At 43.8% G+C, this 23,918-nt stretch overlaps 1 protein-coding gene across 1 annotated transcript in view; it reads right to left on the bottom strand.

Moving 5' to 3' along the window:
- Window positions 1-7,505: 7,505 nt before the first annotated feature.
- The window catches only part of RBM28 (RNA binding motif protein 28), a 33,039-nt gene continuing 16,626 nt past the window's right edge, over window positions 7,506-23,918 (bottom strand). Inside the window, exons 11-19 of the mRNA XM_084897636.1 lie at window positions 21,820-21,893; window positions 20,886-21,021; window positions 18,919-18,983; window positions 17,018-17,176; window positions 14,864-15,013; window positions 14,463-14,537; window positions 11,740-11,996; window positions 11,054-11,153; window positions 7,506-9,099 (exon numbers count right to left, since the gene is read on the bottom strand). Of these exons, the coding sequence (XP_084753762.1) occupies window positions 8,965-9,099; window positions 11,054-11,153; window positions 11,740-11,996; window positions 14,463-14,537; window positions 14,864-15,013; window positions 17,018-17,176; window positions 18,919-18,983; window positions 20,886-21,021; window positions 21,820-21,893 (1,151 nt within the window). The 3' untranslated portion in view covers window positions 7,506-8,964. The remainder of the gene's footprint in view (window positions 9,100-11,053; window positions 11,154-11,739; window positions 11,997-14,462; window positions 14,538-14,863; window positions 15,014-17,017; window positions 17,177-18,918; window positions 18,984-20,885; window positions 21,022-21,819; window positions 21,894-23,918) is intronic.

The raw sequence follows: 23,918 nt of genomic DNA, 5'->3' as shown, positions 1-23,918 counted from the left end.
AAAGTATTTTCGAATACAAGAGAGTTCCTAAATAGGCCCCAGAGACAGAGCTTGGGCCAGCTTGGAGCCCGGCGCTGGTCCGAACCCAAGCAGCCCAGGGTTCTTAGGAGAGTGATGTTCCCTTTCCATCAGCGGTGAGACGGAGTGGGCACCATGGCCAGAATTGTCACCAGGATCACCTGAGAGAAGATAGGAGGGGGCTTTGAACAAGCCCTGCTCGGCCAGACTTCATGTGAAATGAGCAGTGCTCAGACCCATTATGGGGTGGCATGATCACCACTCTGCAAACCTGGATCGAGCCCTCACAGCCAGACCACCTGTCCTCAGACAGGCTGCGTCCACTCCTCCAGCAGCCAGGCTGCCCTGCTCTGCCTGGGGAGAGCCAGGAAGGGGGTGTGAAGGAAGGAGGGTTCTCTGTGCGCTCTCTCACCTGGAGAAAAGTTTAAAGCCGGGAGGGACATGGAGGGGCCCAGCACCCCTGTCCCACTCACTCCCTGGGTCTCTCCCAAGGGATGGAGGGGCTCCGGGTCCCAGGACTGCCTCACGGTCCCGGAACGGCCTCAGAAAGGCCCAGGTCCCAGGCTGAGCTTGATTGGCAGCCCCAAGCCCCATTCTTATCCATACTTGACTCTTGATCCAGAGTCTGTGGCGGTGATCCTGCACCCTCTCAATAGCCATGGGCTCCTCTGGGCCACATCATCCAGGAGCTGGTGAGAAGCTGGGCCAGGGAAGCCCGTGCTTCTTTAGGAAACTCTCTTTTGTACCAATGGAGAAACGGAGGCCCCTGAGGCATAAGGTCACGGGGCAGCTGAGATCAGATGAGGACAGAGCACCGGCCTGGGAGTTAGGAGACTTGGGTCCTTCCCGTGCTCCTTCCCTGTCTGCGCCTCAATTGCACCTCAGATTGTAGTCATCGGTCTGCCTACCTCCTGAGGGGGATCTGGGGTCTGATTTGAAGAGAGGATGCTTTCAGAAGTCAGGAGGCTAGGCAGGGGCCCACGTGCTCTGCCTCTAAGTTGTTCATGATTTTATTTGTGACGTTACTCACCTCTGAAGCAGGACCAGTCTGCTTTGCTTCCCAGAACCCTGTCTCGGAGCTGGGGGTGTTGAGGGCTGGCCAGCTTTGCTTACTCTGGCAGCTGATGGTCAGGGTGCTGCTGGAGGGGGATGTTTGTTGACGGGCTTTTATTTATTTATTTTTGTTAGTCCCCACCCAAGGATATTTGTCTGTTGCTTTTTGGTGTGTTTTTTAAGAGAGATAGTGGAAGGGAGGCGGAGAGACAGAGAAACATTGATGTGAGAGAGACAAATCAATTGATTGCCTCCACAACCCAGGCACTTTCCCTTGATCACAATGAAACCCAGAACTGACACTCTATCCACTGAGTCAAACCAGCCAGGGCTGGCATGCTTTTAAAAGTAAATTATCTTTCATTCTGACACAACCACAATTCTGCATCCAATTCCGATATGTAGGTCCCCCCTCCCACCCCTATACACACACACACTCTAAGCTAGGGGTGTCGAACTCAATCAGAGAAGGGGCCAAAATCTAAAATCCAGCCTAAATCACGGGCCGAATGGTTTACTGAACAGTCATAAACTGACAATGTCATAAACTGACAGCGGAGTGCAGTGATGACAGCGCGGTGCGGGCCACATTGCAAGGCCTGGCGGGCTGGATTTGGCCCGCGGGCCTTGTGTTTGACACATGTGCTCTAAGCAATTCTCCCACACCAGCTGGGTGTCCTAAATTCAACTCAATTCTGGCGCTATCTACCTGGAGATATGGTCAGGTCCCAAAGGTTAAGGGCTCAGTCCTACAAGACTGTCCCCGCCCAACCTCAGTGCCAACTGCAAATCCAGGTTGTCATCTGTGCTCTTTGGGCTGGGTTAATTTGCTAACGCAGCTTGCAGAACTCAAACATTTACTTACGAGATTACTGGGTTATTATAAAAGAAACAGCCAGATGGAAGAGATGCATAAAGAAAGGGGTGGGGAAAGAGTCTGAGCTTCCATACTTCTCCAGGGGTACCATTCTCTCCCCCAATCTCCACCTGATCACCAGCCGGAAGCTCTCCGAACCAGTCCTTTGGGGCTTATGGAGGCTTTATTATATAGGCTTGATTGGTTAACTCATTGGCCATTGGTGATTGGTTCAACCTCCAGGCCTCCTCTCCTCCTATCAGAGGGTGGGACTGAACGTTCCAATCTTCTAATTCCATGGTTGGTTCTCCTGGCAAAGACCCAATATACTGTATGTCTATTATTATAAATCATATCATATTATCTTACTAGAAGGGTGTGGCTGAACCCCATCCTCTCATTGTACATAGTACAGGAACACTGTTCTGGACCTCACCCCCATCTGAGGTCCCAGCCTTCCCCAACGTGGGCTAGAAGAACGCAAAGCCAGCAACTTTTCCTGCAGGAGCATCCGGAGGGGAACCTTGTCAGAAGCACAATGCTTCAGTATCATTTGGTTGAAAAGTGCGAGCAGTGCAGCATCAAACCCAGGAGCGAGGAAAGGGAAGGACAAATGGAGAAAGGTTGAGAGTGAGAGGGGACACTCGAGAATCAGTGTCTTACAAACAGGCTTTTTGCGCACACAGCCTTTAAAGTGCAGCTGAGTCTCTCCCAGGGTCCCTCGGGCAGCAGGGCTGGACCAGGATGGGATGGACTCTGGCCACAAGAAGGATTAAGCAACATCTGAGGGAAGTTGCTGGTGGACTGAGGCCCAGACAGTTCAGGGAAGATGAAAAGGAGAGTGAGAGGAACCAATATGAGCGCCTACTATGAGGAATGAGGCTGAGTAAGAAAAAAGAGCAAGAGAAAATACATAAAATGACAGGTTGGGAGAGATCACTGCAGCAGACGATGATCTAGTATCTCCCTCCTCCTCCTCCTCCTCCTCCTCTTCCTCCTCCTCCTCAATAAACAACTACTAGGACAGCCATGTGCCAGGCCTGGGACTGTTATTACAGGGAGTTCTCACCATCAGGGGCTCACAGCCTACTTGGGGAGACAAACCCTACTATAGAGATGACAACTAAGTCACCTTATCTATCAGTTGAGTGGATGCCAGCAGAATGTGTGTCAGGGACTGAGAGAGGGGTCATATGGCCCTGGGATGATTAAGGTCCCCAGGGAGGAATGGCCTTGAGCCTGAACTTGAATGCTGGATGGCACTTGAGTGGAGATAGATAAATCCATAGACAGGCAGTACAGAAAGAACACAGGTGGTGTGTTCAAGGGACCATGACCAGCAGTTTTTTTCTTTTTCTATCACTTTGTATTTTGCAGCCCTTCCACACACATTACCTCAGGAAATGGCTCTGTTGTCCTTCACAAGCCCAGCTCAGTCCTGGGACAGATGGTCTTCGGCGAGCTCAATGGAATTAAATGATCTCCTACTATGTGTAAATCATGGCTAAGTATTGCAAAGTGTGTTGAAAAGTATAAAATATAGTCGCTGCCCTCAAGGACAGAGAGGACTTTCCTTCTGTCAAGTGGCCAGGGAGGGAGATTCCAGGTGACTCTTCGGTCTGATAACAGGCAGCGGGCTCTGGGCAGCATGGACCCGTCCAAGAAAACCGGATTCCCCATCTATCAAGATGCTCCACTTGGAGGTGGTCCAAGAAGTTTCAGTGACTTTGCAGTTTTCTTCTCAGAATTGGTTTCCAGGCTCAGTCGGTCCTGTCTCTCACATTCCTCCCAGTGTTTTCCTCCACAAGCACAGAGGCTTGTCTGCAGCCAAACAGGAGCCAAAGGGATTGCAGAGGTACCTATCACTCATCTGTGGCTGGATCACTGAAGTAATTAACTGCAATTACCCTGGAAAGGAAGTGGACAGAGCCAAACAAAGCAACACAAGCAGGTAACCTCTCAGCTGGTCAACCTCTGGCAAAAGGAAGTCTTTGGTTGGCCTGAGAGAAACAAAGCAACCTAATCCTGGTCCTTCAAGCGCTGGTTAGAGCTGAGGGGGAGAAAGCAGGAGCTGACATCGCCTGAGACAAATGGAAATGCAAACTAGTCTTGGGCATCCTCACAGTCCAGTGCTGTGGCTACTGCAGTGAGCGGTCTACGAAGATGCTCAGGAACCTTCCAGGTTACACGGGCAGTTTCTATTTACATGACAAAATCGGCCGATGCCTGTCAGTCACTTCACAAAAAGGGAGCTGTTGCAGGGTGCTGAGCAGAGAACTGGGACCTGGGTCAGTGGAGGGATAAGATCCTGGGCGGGCGGAAACCAGTTTGGCTCAGTGGATAGAGCGTCAGCCTGAGGACTGAAGGGTCCCGGGTTCGATTCCGGTCAAGGGCATGTACCTTGGTTGTGGGCACATCCCCAGTGGCAGGTGTGCAGGAGGCAGCTGATCGATGATTCTTCTCCCATTGATGTTTCTAACTCTCTGAGAAGATGATTCTTCTCTCATCAATGTTTCTAACTCTCTGTCTCTCTCTCCCTCTCTGTGGAAAATTAATAAAATATATTTAAAAAAAAAAAAAAAGATCCTGGGCGGTTGGCTCTCATTGTGGCGTACTTGACCTCAGATGACTGAAGGCCAAATACATGGTAAGAAGGGGGTCATTGGAGCCTTGAGGTTCTGGGTTCTGAATTTTCAGTTGGAAAACCTCTTTTCAAGGCAAGAACAAACCAAAGAGGCTACAGGCCTTTGAAGACAGGGGAAGAACAGGCTAACTCTAAGGATGGGACTGTACATCCTGAATCAGAGCAGGGAGCAGATCTTCAAAACTACCTAGTAGCCAAAAACCACAAACACAAAACACCCGCACACAAACCTTAAGATTCTTTATTTAAAGGAAATGTGTCTGAGCCAGGCTACTGTGAAACCAAACAGGAAAATACTACTGAAACTTGACCGTTTTTTCTGATGGCCTTCAGTCTTGGATTCTAACAAAAATGTTGGTTATTTGGTGTTGTTTTTTAACCAAGCAATCTGTACTTCCACCTTCATGTTTAATTCGGAAAATTCCATTTTATGAAACTTCAGGCTCTAAAGCAAGTAAGCAAGCATAGCTCTCCTTGCATTCGTGTTGCCCAGGCAAGGTAAATGGAGCTTCCCCGGTAACAGTCAGGTGTGCCGAAGGAGGATACCACACAAGGAACCTGGTTTGTTGAGAATCCGGTGGATCGTTTGTCCTATCACTTTTTTAAAAAAAAATCCTCACCTGAGGCTATGTTTTTATTAATTTGAGAGAGAGAGGAAGAGGGAGAGAAAAAAACATCAACCGGTTGCCTCCTATAACGTGCTCTGACCAGGAATCGAACCCGCAACCTCTTGGTATACAGAACGAGCTCCAATCAACCAAGCCACCTGGCCAGGTCTGTCCTATCATTATCTTAGAAGAACTGTGCAATCACTTTCCAAGCAGTTGAATGTTTCAAACATCTTGGGTTGGTAAAGCTGACAGAAGAAATATCTAGATTTAAGAAAATCTGGCAAAGTTATCTGAAGGAACACTAATTTTCATCTATCCTGAATGTTAAGATGTATTTTTGAATGTTCATTAATAGGTATCTGTATATTAGGGGGGAAAGTGGTGAGCAGACTGAGTTGCCCAAGGGAAAAGAGGTCAGCTGAGAGGCAGGTTGTGACTATTCCGTGTATAACCTTAATAAAGCAGCTTACGCCCTCCACTGTGGACAGACTGGGGAAGATGTATTGTCAAGTTATTGCAAGAACATTCCAAACTCCCCAAGTCACATTGTCTCAGGGTAACTGGAGATAAAACCCCTGTCTAGTTCTCCCTGTTTTATCCATCTTTAAACCAATTAAGGGCATTGTGAAGCATTCATTTGTTTCCCAAGACAGTGCAATGAAACAGCCATATCCCTGGGTCAGCAATAGTTCTGAAGAAAGCATCATTTATTACAGCACCGGGCTGGACTAAGGAATGAAGAACTTTGGGCTATATTTAACTCTTTCTCTGGCCTTCTGAGTACTGTTTCTACCTTTGCCCCCTTATTTTTTCATTCAAAAAAAAAAATGTTTACTCAATATCATCTATGTGCCAGGCTCAATTCTACATGCTGTGTCTACATGACTGAACAAGAGAGTTTAAGTTCCTCTCACAATTTTATGAACCTTAAGGCTCTAAAACAAGCAAGCAGGGGAAACAAATAGTTTCAGATAGAGAGGAGTGCTAGAAAGATAGTAATAAGCAGGATAATAGGATTCTGTGCAGGTAGGACAGAGAAGAGGGATGGAAAAGTGCTAGTCACTAAGACTCACCGAGTCTGTCTGGTTCAAGGCCATCCATTAGGCAAAAGTGCTAGTCAGTCAGGGAAGAGTTCTGGGAGACAGTAGAGATTTGAGCCATAAGCAAAAGATCCGAGTGAATATTTCTCCAGGCCAAGAAAACAAATACAAAGGCTCTGAGGTGGCAAAAATAACATGAACTGAAGGAAGGCCTGTGTGGCCAAAAATGAATATAAGGTCAAGAGTGGATGAAAATGAGGTAGGGAATGTGACAGAGGCTGGAGAACCTAGGGCACTGCATACTTTGGGGGGAAATTGAAATTTCAATCACAGTGAGATAAGAATAAATGTATGGATAAAGGAAATGTGACCTGTATCTATAATAAAAGCATAATATGCTAATTAGACCAGATGTCCTTCTGGATAAAGTGGGGGCTGCAAGGAAGCCCAGGTCCCAGGTACGAGGGAAGCCGGTGCCAGCAGCCGAAGGAAGGAAGGACTACTCTTGCATCAGGCCTCTAGTATATGATATTCATTCATGAAAAAGAATGAAATGTTGCTATTTGTGACAACATGGATGAACCCTACTAAGTCAAATAAGTCAGAGAAAGACAAATTCAGCATGTTCTCACTTATATGTAGAATCTTAAGGAAACAAACAAGAAAACCCAAGTTCATAGGTAGAGAGAACAGATTAGTAGTTGTAGGGGGAAGGTGGTGAGTGAAATGTGTGAAGTAAAAAAATACACACTTCCAGTTATAAAAGAAGTAGTGGGGTGTAATAATGTATGTCAATTACACCTCAATTTTTTTTTTTTTTTTTGAGATGAAAACCACTGGAGGGTTTAAACAGGAGCTAAACCATGGCCCAGACTTAATGAGGACCAAGTATATAAAGGATACTACATAGAGCAGCGGTCGCCAACCGGTGGTCCGGGTCTGTGAAATCAGAAACGTGACCTAGAGAATGATCAGGTTTTCTCTTGAAAGGGGCCTCAGGGCTGGGGTGAGACCTATTTTGGGTCACCTTAGGGCCAAATAATAATGAGTTGACTGATACCACCTCCTTTAGCTCAGTCACCTGGTATTGGAATCCGCTGGACAACATCATGGATTACTACGCCCACACTGAGCTGTTCCAGAGGTGGGACTCATGCCCCATTCTTCCTGATCCTGTGTCCAAACCTGATTCCTTGTGATTTTTACTCATCTGCCCCTCATACCCTTCCAGGCTCTACCAACAGCTAATCCACTGCAAGAATTCTCAAGCAGGTCAGTACCAGTTACTCATCTGACTTTTAACTTTTTATTATGGAAAACTTCAAATGTTCACAAAAGCAGAGATAATAGTATAACAAATCTTTTATTTACCCATGACCAACTTCAACAACAACCGACTCATGATCAATTTAGTTTCCATCTGACATTTTTATTTCCTTGGCTAACTTCATCATTACATGTCTTACAGGTGCAGTCTGGTCGCTCAGAGAACTAGCAACTCACTGGAGACATCCCATTTCCACTAACGCAGCCTAATGGTCCTATTACATCGTGGTAGCCACGTTGTTTCTCCAGCGCAAAATCGACTGCCTCAGACTCTCCCACCAGAACTTGTGCAATAAGGTTTTTGGACCCAAGGAGGGAACTTATGATGCTCGCTGTGATTTTCATCCTATCAGATTCAGTTCATCCCTTCAGGTTATTATGATCCTTTTGAACCTCAACTCTCTAATATTCACTATCCCTTTCAGCTTTTGTGACACCATAAATTCTGAAAAGTAATGGAAGTCATCTCTATCTTCACTGAAGTTAAAATGAGGAAGAATATGAACACGCATAAGAATGAATTAGAAAAAGAGTGTAGAACTGGGAAGGATCACACAAAACCTTTAGTTGAACTCCTCATCCCAGATGAAGAAACTAAGACTCACCGAGTCTGTCTGGTTCAAGGCCATCCATTAGGCAAAGGCCGGTCAGACTAGAGGCTAGGCCTTGAGCTCACTGCTCCGTCGGCCACCCCTTTCCTCTCTAAGTCCTCAGGTGGAGGCGTTTGATGACAGAAAATGCAGGTTTATCACCAGCCAGGATAGTGTCTGTGGACAACTGCAAACTGATTTTTTGTCGACTACCAGCAACAACCCACTCATCTGGCAAATAATTATCACATGTTGCTCTCTGCCAGACCCACTGCCCTCAATTACTTTCCAAGTTTCTCCCAACCTCAGAGATTAGGCTGGAAATCATTTTTCTCTGCTCTTTCTTAATCAATTCCTACAGTATAGAGGACTGTAAGTGCATTAGAGTTAGGGATATAAAAAATGTTCATAAATAATAAAGGATTCACCTATATCAGAAATAAGAGTCTGTTATTCAAATAGTCACAAAATATCTTATCTACAGAAGACACTTAAAATACACATCTTAAAAATTCAGCACTCAAGAATGCATTTTACAATTGTTTCCATTTGAGAAACAGAGTTAAAATGGATACTAATTATAAACACAATTTCACATGATAATCTGGATAATGAGCAAGAAGCATCACGATGTTGTTCTGATATTTCTCTTTGTGGTTAGCGAAGAGATGAGCACAGAGTCCAGATGAGCACAGCCCAGGGAGCCTCGCCACGAAGCGGCAGTGCGTTGGGGGTTCCTCCGCTCCGTAAACGGCACTGCGGTGGGAAGGAGCCTGGGAGCTTTACCAAGAAACGCACAGTCCAGCGCTTATCCAGCCCGCCGGCATCAACTGTCAAACCACTTGCTTCTCTTTGCGAGAGGCACTCCTTTAGAAGATCCCAGTAATTTCTGCTTATATTGTTCGACCAGCTGGTTGAAGCGAATTTCTGTCTTATTTCCCTTAGCTTTTTTCTTAGGCACCTACAAATGAAAGGTAAGAAAACAAAAGATAGTCAATTTCAAGCAGTAAATATCAGCTTACCCTAAGGCCACCCAGGAGAAAAAATAAGGAAGTATAGCGATCTTGTCCACCAAAAGAAGGAACTTCCAGAGAGTGACCCTTGCAGAGAAAAACCCTCAAAGAATCACCCACTGGTACGAAATCAGACCAGGAATGCATAAAGCACACACTGCTCAGGTGTTCCCGAGGCCACTCCAAATGCTCGCGTGAATCTCCTCACAGCTGAGTCAGCCCAGGTGTGGATGCTTTCCCTGCCCTTTCCCCCACCAAGAACAATGCACATTGGAGTTCAGAGACAGCTTTATAAGACAGTATGAATAGGTCTGAGACTTTCCAGACACAAGAGATTTTTTGAGGATGATGGGAAACTAATGCTTCGTATATCCTTAAAAGAAAGAGAGCAGGGAAGGAGAAACAATGCTTGACCTCAATGTTCAGACACTTCGGACTACTATTCTCTCCTAAATGGAAGTAGGGTTCTTTGAAAAAATGGCTAATGCCAAGACCAGGGAAGAAATATGTAAGATGAGCTGGGACATCTGATTGTCCTACAAAGCAAGGACAATAACAAAGACAGGGCTATCTCACAAGGACTCAGGGGTCAACCTGGCAAAGTTTCTGCTGGCCTAACAGGTATGGCTGCATTTGATGAAAACACATCAAGTATATAAAAACTCAGGAATTCATAATACTATAAAATCTTACTAGTCTCCATAGGAGGTTGTAGGACACAAACTCATTATTCTGAAAACTGATAAAGAGAAAAAAATATCTAAGATTTATCCTGTCTTTCCTATAGTATATCATAGTAACCAAAAAGTTGAAGTTTCTTTTTTCTAGAATTCTACTAAAAAAAAAAAAAAGCAAAGGATTGATAAAATTAGAAAATCACCATTCTGCAACCCAAGTTGAAATAATGGATCTGGACAGCAATCCTTAATGGTGCTAAAACCATCAGGTGAGAGGTTGGTACAGGACTTTACAAATGGAGGGATAAGGTAGACAATCCCTAAACCTACTGATGAGTTTGAGCATCACCAAAAATGAGGCAACCAGACATTAGATGCCTTATGATATGACACAACAGAAACACACAGCATTACCTATGACATACTCTTGCCAAGAAAACTGAACTTGAATCTAATCAAGCCTCTAGATATGGCTACCAGTGTATAGGCAGTATGGGGTGTTATACAAACAATTTAAATGACATCATAAGAAAGCAAAGCAGCTAAACTTAAAATGTAATACATTCTAAAGGGCAAATGACCTTGTTTCTCCAACAAACTGAGAGCATGGGAAAAAAGGGTGCTGACAAGGAGGACTGGATATTATTGGGGGGGGGGGGGGGGGTGCGGAACTTAGAGTTATAAAACCAAATGTAATATGTAGACTTGAATGCTGCTTCATACCAACCAACCATAAAAAAATATTTTTGAGGCAATTGGGGACATTTTAATATGGGCTGTATATTAGTTGACATTGAGGGCTTCTAGTTAATCTCATTAGATGTGATCATAGCTCCGTGTGATCATATGTGTGTATGTGTGTGTGTGTGTCCCATCAGTTGGAGATGCATTCTGAAGTATTTTTTGAGCAATATACATTTCCCCAGGAGGCACTTTTACAAGTGAAGCAGAGTGTGCTTTAATGCCCTGGGGGCAGGGAGCATGTACGGAGGACGGGTAAAACAGGATAACTGCTGAAGCACAGTAACTGATATGTGGGGGTTTATTTTCCTATTCTCACTTTTAGGACTGTGTGCCTCAATATCCACTAAAAAGCTGCAGTCCTGCATGTAGTTGCAATTTAGAAGGCCCCCCCCCCTTTTTTTCCCCCTCAACTAATCAAGGTACAAAAGCAGCTGCCAGCCCCAGCCCAGCATGTCATGCCAAAGCCTCGTGCCCCACTCACCTGCTTGGGAGGTAATTTCTGCTTCTCTTGCTTCCACTGGTTTATCTGGGGCTTTGGTTTTTTGGGAGGGAGAGACTTCACTTTGCCTTTGTCCCGCAACCTGAAAGAATACAGTCACGGGTCACCCTGAGTTCTTCCTCTAATTGGCACTCCTGAGGTTCTCTCAGCCAGGAAGATAAAATGCCTTTTCTTATATTGGCTTTTTCTAACCCATGACAAGTCATTCTAAAAAGGGATATTGCAACAGAATGTCCTAAGGCTCAACATTTGTACATTTGGTTTTTGTTTTGGTTTAAAACCTCAAGAGAATCTCAAAAAAACTTCATTTATTTAACAAATATTTTTTGAAGATTAACTTTTGTTCATAGCACTAATCTGAGGCCCCAAACAGAAACTGCAGGGGAACCTCAAGTAAGCGGGCCTCAGCTGACAGGTGCCCATCTGGACGGAGGAAGCTCTTCAGAAAAGGAGGGAAATGGCGTGAAAGCCCGCCCTGCAAGGCGCCTCTGAGGCCCCCTCTGCCAGCCCTGTTCTGGCTTCCATGTGGTCCAGGACTGACACCTCTGCTTGTGCTTTGGGACGGGCACAGCACTAAACATCCCTGACATCCAAACAAAAGCCACGAGAGGAAAAGAGCTAAGCAACCACAAACCCTCTCAGAAGCCCTCCACGATTCTGCCTCTCACCTGATTTTGGGTCCTCGGTGTGAGGGTAACGCCAGGACCTTTCTTCGCTTCTTCCCGTCAGGTAACTCCACCTGCTCCACTTCAGCCTTGGTCTGGAATCCTGCCCAGGAGCTAGAGCCCGCCTTCCCCTTCTGCTCTGGAGGGGCCTTGTTTTGCTCCTGTGAGTGGTTTTGAGCTGATTTCTGTTGCGGGTCTTCTCTCAGCTCCGGTTGCTTCTGTTGGGGCTCACCAGTTGTGGACTTGGATTTCATTTTTTGCTGCATAAAACAAGAGACCACCATCTGGTTTCTGGATGAGGCTTATGTGCTGGAAACATGCAGCTCAAGAAGAGTTTTAGTTGAGTTTGGAGAAGAGAGGAATTCTTCCAACCAAAAGGTAGAGACTACAGGAGAGTGAATACAAATGGTTCACAGGCCCTAATATAGTAACAAATGGTTACTGAGTGGAGTCACAAATAGATCTTTTCCTTTCCATATGCAGAAACAGAGGGAACGTACATGCACAAGTCTTCAAAGTCAGTGGGGTGGATTGTGGGAGGGGGAGGGCAGGAAGGCTAGTAACATGGGAGAATTACTAAAGGTGAAATAATGGGAATACCAGAAGAAGAAAGAAAAGAACAGAAGAAATATTTGAAGTAATAAGGACCGAGAATTTTCTGAAATAAATAACAGACACTAAACAGATCCAGGGAACTCAACAAATAACACAACAGATAAATACCAAAAACACAAAAAATAAATACCAAAAAATTTACACCTAGGCATATTATATCAAACTGTAGAAAAATAAAAATAAAGGGAAACCGTTGAAAGAAGCCAAGGAGGGGGCATCTCTTACCTACAGAGGAACAAAGATAGTATTACATTGATTTCTCTTCAGAAACCATGTAAACAAGAAGAGAATAGCATAAAATATTTAAAGGCCTTTTTGGGGGGTAGGTGGGGGTTAAAGATGTCACCAACCTCTTGTATCCAGTATAATTATCCCCCAAAAGTGAAAGAGAAATAAAGATTTTCTTAGACAGCCCTGGCTGGATGGCTCCGTTGGTTGGAGCATATTCCCATACACCAAAAAGGTTGTGGGATCGATTGCCACTCAGGGCACATACTTAGGTTATGAGTTCAATCCCTAGTTAGGGCATATATGGAAGGCAACTAATGGATGTTTCTCTCTCTAAAAAATCAATAAAGCCCAGCCGGTGTGGCTCAGTGGTTGAGCATCAACCTATGAACCAGGAGGTCACAGTTCAATTCCCAGTCAAGGCACATTCCCTTGGTGTGGACTTGATCCCCTATGTGCGGCATGCAGGAGGCAGCCGATCAATGATTCTCTCTCACCATTGATGTTTCTATCTTTCTCTCCCTCTCCCTTCTTCTATGAAATCAATAAAAATATTTTTTTTAAAGGAAAGGCATTAGAGAAGGCATAAATGAAGATTAAAAAAAGATACTAAAAAAAGATGCTATGAGGACTATGGCATCAAGGATGGTACATATTTATGTTGCACTAAAGTGGAAAAGAAAATAAAGTTTCACATGAAATCGATGTTGTATTGTTTTGTCCTTTCACCTTAAAAGTTGAGGTAGGCACATTGATACACAAAGATCTATTATATGCTGCTGTATGCCATCTCTGCTTCTAAGTGCTAAGGGCACATGCAGATGGGGAGAATAGTGTCTACCTTTCAGGATTCACAGCCTAATGGAGATAAGAGACACAAAGTAGCTTTAGAATCACCTCCTGAAACAATGGCTTAAGGCAGGAAATAAACCCAGAATAAAAAAGTTGCCTTGAACAAGAACCAGATCACAGGTTTTCAACCCAGGGCATGTGTTAAGCACTGAACCTACTCCTCTACTGGTCATGCTCACACTATCCACCACAAAGACTACAAACGTCCGATATATATGCAAGCTAGGGTATGATAGCGAGGTCAGCTGCAGAGCTTTGGCATCAAGAACAGTCCAGTCCTATGTGCCCGGGGCAGGGAGGGGGGAAGGATGGGTATGAGAGTATTGACTGTGTGCTGACCAAGCACATCCAAGACAACTTACATGGATTAACTCATTTAATCCTCACCAACCATGTGCGGTGGACATCATTAACCCCATTTCACAAACTAGAAAATGAAGCTGACAGAGGTAATAACCTGCCAAGGAACTCAGCAAGCAGCAGAGGCTGAGTATGAACATAAGTGTTCCCATTCCCAAAATCCCTGTTCTTTCCTCTATGCCACACTAGATTAAAAACAGCACTAAAACTATCAGGCATCCCATTTCTGGAGCCATCTGAGAAGAAGAATTGTGAAAGAGATGCTGAAATCTACAGGTGATGCACAATTTTAATTGTGGCCATTAATTCTGACACAGACCATCACCACGCACTGTACAGAGCTGCTGACGGGGAGTATATCAGGCTGTTTCTCTGCTCTCCTTCCTTTCCCTTCCGTGAAGCTCTCACCAGACAGGCCAGCAGAGGAAGGGGCCTGGAGAGCTCTCGGGAACTACGAGTAAAGAGTAACAAAGGCCCTTACAGACATTACTGAGGTAGAGTCCTATTTCAAGGGAGGCAGATCACAAACTGAACAAAACAGCAATTTAAATATGGCCTTTAAAAATTGTTTTAACTGAAATGTACATTTAAAAACAGTAAGCTGTACGTAATGTATTATGAACAACAATTTAAAAATAAATGAAAACAGAAAGAACATTTTAGTTCTGTACCTGGCTGCGCTGCATCCTCAGTTCCTTTATTTTAAGCTTCCTCCGATCTTCCAAAGAGAACTCCACTATTGGTCTCTGTGTCAGAAGGAGACAGAATGTCATTCATTCGATTTCTTAAGCTCTGAGTGCAATGAGCTGAGTTGTCTCCCACCATTGCCCTCTTTTCTGCAAGTCAGAGGTGGCTGCTCACTTACTCTACTTAAAGGTAAGGGGCGCGTGGTGTAGGCAGTCTACACAATTTAAAGTTCCTGCCAATCTCCTTATTACCTGAATCACTGCTCATTGCCTCCATCGACTTGCTACTTTTTCCCCTCACTCAAATGCCTGAGAGCACTGGACACAAAGGAGAGGATGGTTTTCTGCAACGGGGGGAACAGCTCTCCCCCCAGGATGAGGCTCACCTTCTGAGGCCCATAGATTTCGGGGTTGTTGTTGATGTGGCGCAGGGCAGTCAGGGCATGCTCGTGCTCCTGGAACTCTGCAAAGGCGTAGCCCAGGGACTGGCCCTTAATTTTCCCATAAACTCCTTTAAGGTCTCGCATCACCTTGCACTATGAGTAGAACAAGAAAAAGAATCAGTAATTACAAAATGAGGACCTTAACAGATTCAATTATTAGGACAGATTCTTCAGCTACATCACCACCACAAGAGTTGTAATGAAATAAGACTGTGAAAGTCTGTTTTATTAGAATACAGCTACTGAGAGCACAAAGCAAATTAAATAGATATTTTCATGCTTTCTAAGAGTTTACAGACATCAACACTGACCTACAACTAAGCATGCATATAAAATCAACTCTCGAAGAAAAAATTATAATAACTACTAACAATACATACTAGTCGATAGGTCTATGGTACCTGAAGTTGTATATTAAGTTATCACAGGATAAAATGTAGTGCTAGAGCTCATCATTGTAGAAACCACTCAGAAAAGAAAGAGCTGCCTTGGCCAGTTTGGCTCAGTGGATAGTGTCAGCCTGTGGACTGAAGGGTTCAATTCCAGTCAAGGGTATATGCCAGGGTGGTGGGGTATATGACTCATCCCCAGTGGGGGGGCGTGCAGGAGGCAGCCGATCAATGGTTCTTATCATTGATGTTTCTGTATCTCTCTCCCTCCCTTCCTCTCTGAAATCAATAAAAATATATTTTTAAAAAAGAAAAGAAATTACTAAAGAAGGGAAGGAAGAAGACCTGATGGCTTTAGATTAGAAAGGCATTTCAGGCATGGGGAGAAGCCTGCCCAACAGGCAGTCTCAGAAATACAAAAAGAAGCTTCAACAGTCTTTGCTTGGCACTCAGATCCTCCCTGATGTGGCCTTTCCCTAAATCCTTAAGCTGAATGTAACAGGCATCCTGGGCACTGAGGTACAGCAAGGAATCTTGGGAAAACTGATCGTTCACATCTATTACTCGTAGGAGCTGTAGTTCTCACTTTGGAGAAATCTAGAATTAGGACCACTTGGATGTTCATTTGGTTAAGTCCAGTATCTACTCTGTGCCATGTACTATAGGGAAATCAAGAAAACCATAAAATGGGGTTCCTGTCCTCAAGCTTACTCTCTTGCTAAGACACTATACTCACACATATGAAAAAACTAAAGAAAAAACTTAATACCATGCAAATATTGTAAAACACATAAGTTTCTCTAAATGACAGGTTTTAAATGTGCAGACACTTAAGTGTTGAGGATGTTGATATGAGGAATTACACAACTGACCCCTATACCAGTAACACTTTGAACAGTTTTACCAAGAGTGGCATGTTCACATTCTCACGTAATTCCCCAAATACCAATACCATACATTTTGGTGAGGCTCTCAGGGATTAGGAGAAGTTATGGGATGAAACAGAGCACAGAAGATTCATAACACTGGCTTTGCTACTTTTTCAGTAAATACAGATCGGTAGATTACTATGTGCCGGGTGCTATGCCAAGCACTAGAAACAGTAAGATGACACCTGCCCTCCAAGAGCTGTCTGGTGGAGAAATGACTGATAAACAATCACAGGACAGTGTAATAGCAAGCACTATGACATGGGGATGCAAGCGCGCTTGGGGCAAACGGGAAAGAAAGGCTTGTTCTCAGTGTCTACCGTGTCGGTGTGAACAGTGTGTCTAGCACAGCTGCTGAAGACCTGTGCAGCTCCCTGTGCTCACACAGGGCACTGAGCACTCCCACCACAGGCTAGGAGCCTAAAGGATAGCAGAATGCTCTTCTAAAGAGCAAAGCACACGGATTATCTTCTCGGCAAGAAAATTAACATTGCAGCACCTGGCACAATGCTGAGCACACAGCAGGCATTCAGGAAGTGCTTGCTAAAGTACTTCACTAGGGCAGAGACTGCCTCCCATTCTAGTGCAATCTGGTCAGATGTGAAAGGCAGTTCTTAGAAAAAAGGGGGGGAAAAAGGCATGAAAACTGCCAAAGTCAGCCCTGTCTGCTGACAATGTGTCCAGAAGAAAATCTGTCAATCTGCTAATACCACAGCCTGAAAATAAATGCTCGATCTGACCCAGGACCAAAGTTCTGAATGGGCAGGGCCAACTCTCACCTCCTTGATGCGCACTCCCTTCTCCCCTCTAGTGGCATTCAGCAGCAGCTTCCTGAGCTGTTTGTCATCCACTGCCTTGGGGAGATTGTGCAGGCAGAGCCTGGTGCGGGAGACAAAGATATTCTGGTCCTTCAGTTTCTGATGCTTCAGCAGCTCAAACTGAAAGAACAAAAAACTGTTAACAATCCAATCCACCCTTTAAGAATGCAGGCTCACAGTTCTACAAAAGGAAAGAACCATGACCCCATCCAAAACTAGGCACGTAGAGAAAAGGAAGGAAATCACCCACCCTGCAGCCGTACGACCCCAGCACAGGGAAAGAAAGGATCAGCAGGCAAGACGGTGGGCATGTGGGACAGCCATGGATGGCATCAGACTGAATTCGAAATCAGCCCTAACTGGAGAAGTTAACTGGAGAAATGAAATTTTTTAAGCTACAATTTTTTCACCTACAAAGTTCAACTGTAGATCAAAATACTAGTACAATGTCAATTTCTCAGCAGTGATGCTAGGCCAAAATGGGGAGATATACATAAAATCCTGACCTAAAACTTGGCCCAGAGTAAATAATAAATAATACTGTAGTTAACATTTATGCCCAGTCCTGATCTACCCACCAACTCAAACTATCTAGCCTTTCCAAAAGGAAATAGAATTTCTTTAAAGAATGCTTGAGAGAATGCTGTCTTGTCTCTACCCTGCCACCCTTAGGCAAAGGAATGCCCATGACCACAGAAACAAATCTGCTTTTAGAGCATCAGCCTCTACTGTTTGCACAAAACACCGACCCAGAGCAGCCTGTCTCCAAGATGAAAGATGACATTCTCCTCCTGATTTGTTTTTAAAATTAGAAAAATTAGTAGAAAAAAGATTCAAATCACATTTTTTTCTTTCATTAAGTTTTCTCATTCCTGCCGCTCCTTATTTGCCAAAGGTACTAACAAATCACAAAATAAATGGATGCTCTGGAAATGAACAGTAAAGGGATATCTGAAGAGGCCTAAGTTCAACAGTCTGATTTTTCTTCCAGGAAAAGCTGTGCCTGCTGTGAATTATAATGCATATAATCTATGAGCTTTTTGCTAGAAAAACTCATCTAAGAGAAAATTAAATGTGTCACTATTGCAATGTGATCAGAAAAAGGTATACAGTGCCCCTAAAATACCATCGTTTCTGGATGCTCGGTAAGAAAAAAGGTTGAGAACACTAGTCTAGATTACAAAATTAATCTAGGAAATTAGGAAATTACAAAAAAGACACTGTCGTTATATTCTCATCTCTGTCCACCATCTTCTGCACTTTCAGGTTCCACAGCTAATTCTAGGTTGGCTTAGCTCTCTGAAAGTAAGCTATGTGGGCAAAAGTAAAAGATACTGGGAACTAACATTACCAAGCAGCAGAGGAATTTAAGGGCATCAGTCAACAATAGAAACTCTCATAACATGGAGCTTTCCAAAAATGATTGTATAATCTGGAGACCTCCTCCTCTTCCCCAAAATGGACATCTTAACTACTCAAGATCCACATCTACCTTCTTCCCTATGGAATCCAGCCTACTCTGAACTTCCTTTCTTACGCCGACACCTAATTATACATAGCCCAGCCTCTAAGTGTCTGCTACATGATCTCTAAGCATACTCTTCAGCAGACATTACTGCTGAGCATTAGGACAGTAAGAATAAGATTCAGTTCTTCTAATGGCATATACTGGTGAGCTAATGTTATGATAACTTTGGGTTATTTGCTGTTTCACCTGCGTGCTTTTTTCTCTCTAACAACAGTGTAAGTAAGGCCTGTTACCAAAACTTGGCTCTTGGATGAACACCTCTACCATTCAATAATTATTACTTATTGATTTATAAGTCACGCAGATCCTGAAGGGTGGTACCTAACCTACTCACCCGTTCTCTTTTGGCCATATCAGCAGCGCTCACACCCTCTGCAGCCTTCGTCCCAGCACGAATCACTGCAGAAAGAGGGAAAAAGGCCAAGACATCAGCAAGGGAATTTTCACTGAGCAACAAGAGGAATGTGATTTGAATGATGCAAGCTCTTCGTACAGGGCCCAGAGGACTTTGCTGGCCAGGACATACAGGCATTTGGGTAGGACCAGAAATAGGCTACAGGGCTAACTTTTTAGCTCAGAGCTGCTCTCAAGGACTAATACTCTGAACCAGCGATCGCCAACCTTTCGGACCTCGCGGACCACTGGTTGGTGACTACTGCTCTGAATAGTTTGTAATTTCGTTCCTCTTCTCCTTCCCTCCCCTACATGCCCAATACCAGCTGGTAAAACCTAAAGGAAGTTCTGAAAATAAGTACATTTTAGGCATTTGGATGCAAACTGCTCCACCTGTACCCTGGCCCTTGGAATTTCACTGTTCATGTACTAGGGGATCATTACTAAGTGGTGAAATAAGCCAGCCCAGAAAACAGCCAAATCACCATATAGAGGCCTAGTATCAAACGCTAATGACCCACCATTACCAGTCCACACTGGGCAGTTGTGCAGCAGGTGGGCTGACAAATACTGTATGACCTAGAGGGAGAGATTCTCTTTTTTTAATTAAAGCTAATTTCTGATTATTTTTCTTTAATTTCAGAGAGGAAAGGAGAGAGAAAGATAGAACATCAATGACAAGAGAGAATCATTGATTGGCTGCCTCGTTCATGTCCCCTACTGAGGATCGAGCACACAACCCGGGCATATGCCCATGACCGGAATTGAACCCAGAACCCTTCAGTCCACAGGCCAACACTCTATCCCAGGGGTCCTCAAACTTTTTAAAGTGGGGGTCAGATCACGGTCCCTCAGAGAGCTGGAGGGCCGGACTATATGAACTACTAATTTCTACTGTAACACCTTGGCTGCGCTCACTGCCCAGAAAACCTGGCGGGCAGGATCAGACTCCCCTGGGGGCTGCATGTGGTCCGTGGGCCGTAGTTTGAAGACCCCTGCTCTATCCAAAAGCCAAACCAGCTTGGGCTCTGATTATCTTTTTAAGAGAAGGGCACTCTACACATTTTAAATCCAAAGAGTAATTTTAGTCATAATTTTCACTCCTTCAGAAAACCACTTATTATAAATCGCCCAGCCAGCGTGACTCCGTGGTTCAGCACCTACCTATGAACCAGGAGATCACAGTTCTATTCCCAGTCAGGACACATGCCCAGGTTGTGGGCTTGATCCCCAGTGTGGGGTGCGCAGGAGACAGCTGATCAGTGATTCTATCTCTTCACTGATGTTTCTGTCTCTCTCTCCCCCTCCCTTTCTCTCCGAAATCAATAAAAATATTTTTAAAAAAGAAATGATGACAAGAAGCAAAGGTAATTTGAGTTTTTCCTCCCTCTTTGCCCTGCCAATCTGATGAAAAGGTCTAAAAGCTAGCAGGCAGAAAAGAAGAGACTGGCTCATCTACAAGTTGGGTGAAAGTTTCCAAACAGAAAGCCATAACTACTAAAGTGAAATAATAATATAACACTACTGCCCTGGCCAGTGTGGCTAAGTTGGTTGGAGCATCATCCCATGCATGGGAAGGTCGCAGGTTCAATTCCTGGTTAGGACACATATCTAGGTTGCAGATTTAATCCCATCAGGATGTGTACAGGAGGCAACTTAAAGATGTATCTCTCTTACATCAATGTTTCTCTTTTTCTTTCTCCCTTTCTCCCTCTTTAAAATAAAATTAAATTTTAAAACAGAAACAAAAAAACATTAACATTAAAATAATAATAATAATACACTGCTATTGAGGACATTGGGGTTTTAATGGAAACATGCCCCCAAACATAAACATTGCTGGGTCACTGTCACAGCACAGGGCCAGCTTCTCAGAGGCCTGGTTTACGTCTCCCATCCACTACTCACAGCCTTCTCGGGCCAGATAGAGGTTCCGGGTTCCGGTTGGCTTCTTCACCTTCTTTGTCCGGAGCTTTGCAGCCTCATCACGGGTCACTGCCAAGTCAACCTTGAGTTGCCGGCCATCCAATTTCAGCCCGCCACCCTGTAACAGATTGCAACCCTGTCTCTTAAAAGTAAAAACTAAGCAACTGACAAGGAACAGCAAGGAAAGAAAAACAGTAGGCCCCAATTAAGCCATGGAACCCAACCCCAAGATACTGTGGCCCAGCTAACAGTATTTACTACAGCTGTGCAAAAGACCATGTGTGTATTTAAGGCAGTCAGGACTAAATAATTTATTTTATGGGAGATGAATAGGCCCAAAGTAGCCCAAACTGAGGAAACGGATCTGTAAATAGGCAAATTTTTAGTAATCTAAAGAAAGTTAATGAAATGGTAGTGTTATCTTTACTCAAGAAAATTTAACAGACAATAGCAATACAAGATAAGTATCTCAAAACAACTTATATTCTGTTATGGAATACACAGAAAAATTCTCCATCATCCACACACTTTCTTAAACATTTACGACCCTTCACAGATGGCCCAATCCTGTCCTGTTCCAGTCTTTCATGTCATCAGCTTAGGATAGAGGCTGACATATAGACAGTGATCAATAAATAGCAGGTACATCTTTCTATCTGTTCTCATCTATAAAATAGGAATAATAATTATTCTAACCTCATATAACCCTATAGGGCTGACGTAAGGACTAAATAAGACAATGCATTTGCCTATCTAATGAGCATGCCTATGAGACACTAAGTGCCCAATAACTGTAAGCTTTATTATTATTACATTACTGACAACATAATAACAACAATGCTTTGCGTAAACAGCAGGTATTGCCCGTAGGAGCCACTACGCCTGGGTTACAGGGTAAAGGAAATGTCTTCCTTACCTCCGTCTCTGCAGAAGCAGCTGCAAGGCATTTCTGAGCTGCTTCTTGAGTCATGAACTGAGCAAATGCACAACCTGTACAGAGACAAAATTCAGGTGAGAATGCTAAACTCCCATGGCCCACCAGGAAGCCAAAGACAACACACAAATGGTGGGAGGCTGATACAAGTGGAAGAGGTGGTAACATCCTTTTGTTGAATGCTGTTGAGACAGGCACTGTCAGGCACTGATAAAATAGCACAACTGCTCACAACAAAATTTATTACTACTTCCTTCATCTTTTCCAACACTCCTAGAACTTTAGTCTTATCATCCCTCTGCTTAGTAACAAATATCCACAAGAAATTCCAGCCTACCATTTTATTCAGCATCGCTTACTACATGCCTATTAGAAGATTTAAAAAAAATGAGGCAGCAACCACTTAACCCTGAAATTAATTACAGGTCTCACTGTCATCATTGTTTCTTGGGAGGCATTAGACATGGGAGCACCTGCCTCGTGGAGTAAAAGGCCCAGGCCTCTATCAAATGAATATGGCAGTGAACCCGAAATCCGTGAGCTCAATTCTCAACTCACAGTCCAATATTTCCACAGGTACCCCTCTCACTGGTTAGCCGCAGGGACTATTAGCCCATCCTAATTTCTGTCATTGATATTTAAAAAACCACCACCTTTTTAAAATACGTTTCATAATATTCTGTTAGTATTCTGCACTGGGGGAGTGATGTTTTGTCACCTATAATAATGAATGGCGTAAGAAAGGGTGAAATAGCGCCAGTTACAACAACATGGATGGACCTTGAGAACACCATGCTAAATGAAATAAGTCAGTCAGAAAAAGCCAGATGATTTCACTCGTAGGTGAGAGGAGGAGGTCCTAATGGAAGGAGACAGAAGATTTTACTTTGGGTGTGGGCACACGGTGCAATATACAGATCTTGTAACACAGAAACCCACACCTGAAACCTATGTGTTCGTGTTGACCATGTCTCCCCAATCAATTTAATTAATAAATTTTTTAAAAATGAATGAATGGCAGCAGACTCAGTGAAAGAACACAGGGGCAGGCCAACCCATCTAGTGAGATCTTTCCTGCCTCCTCCAGGCACAGCCAAGTGTCCCACCCTGCCAGTCCTTCACTCACATCTCTATTTACAGCACCATGCAGATGGCATCTTCACAGAAAGACTAAGTGCTTCCGGAATAATGGCCAGTTTCTTGGCTGTTCCCATATCCCTAGCACCTACCATAATGCCTGGCACCTACCATAATGCCTACCATATGAAGAAACAAACAAAACCGAAATATGGGGAGAAAATGTCTCTAACAGGCAGATTATTCTATTTATCCAATATGAAAAAAATGGGTATTTCTCTTTGAAAGGGTAGGGATTTTATCATTGGAATTTCCAGGGACAGTACTGAATTCAGTCTTAATACTTCCCTAAAAGTCTGCAGATAATATTCAGCTCTTTCAGGCAGTGAAATGGCTTGCTGACAGGGATAAACTAGAGGAGGAAGCCAAAGTTGTATGAGTGAGTAGGCAGAAAAAGTGCCAGAAAAATTTAATTATGAGCTAGGGAAAAGACATGCATTAAGAAAAAATAATGAAAACTATACTTAAGATCATTAACTCTTAACTAAAATTAACAGACCAAGGAAGAGATTGAAGCAAGTCAACTATAGACTACATTCTGAAAATATTAACCCAAAACAGCACACACTCAAAAAAGGGACAAAAGACATCACACTAAAGCAATAGCCTACCATACTTGAAACATTCTATGCAATTCCAGTTGCCCATTTCTAGAAAATCATACTGGAAATAGAGAAGTATAATTGAATATCAGTGCTTAAGGCACCTTAAGTGATTACTCTAGTTGAACACACTAATTTTACAGACAGGAAACAAAAGCCCACAGTGGTTAAATGATTTGCCAAAAATCACCCAGCTGGGCTATGGTTTAGCTGGAATTAGATCCCTAATCTCCAGAAAGCAGTTCCATTTTCTTTCCATCATAAGGCCTTATGTACATCTTTTTTAGCCAAGTAAAACCCAAAAATGCTCATAAGAAGATTTAAAAAGTAGGTTAACAATCC

This window comes from Pipistrellus hanaki (genome assembly GCF_964339955.1).
Source record: "Pipistrellus hanaki genome assembly, chromosome: 10".
Classification (NCBI taxonomy): Eukaryota; Metazoa; Chordata; class Mammalia; order Chiroptera; family Vespertilionidae; genus Pipistrellus; species Pipistrellus hanaki.
The sequence above is the reverse complement of the archived record's forward strand: the minus strand, read 5'-3'. Positions and strand labels throughout refer to the sequence as shown.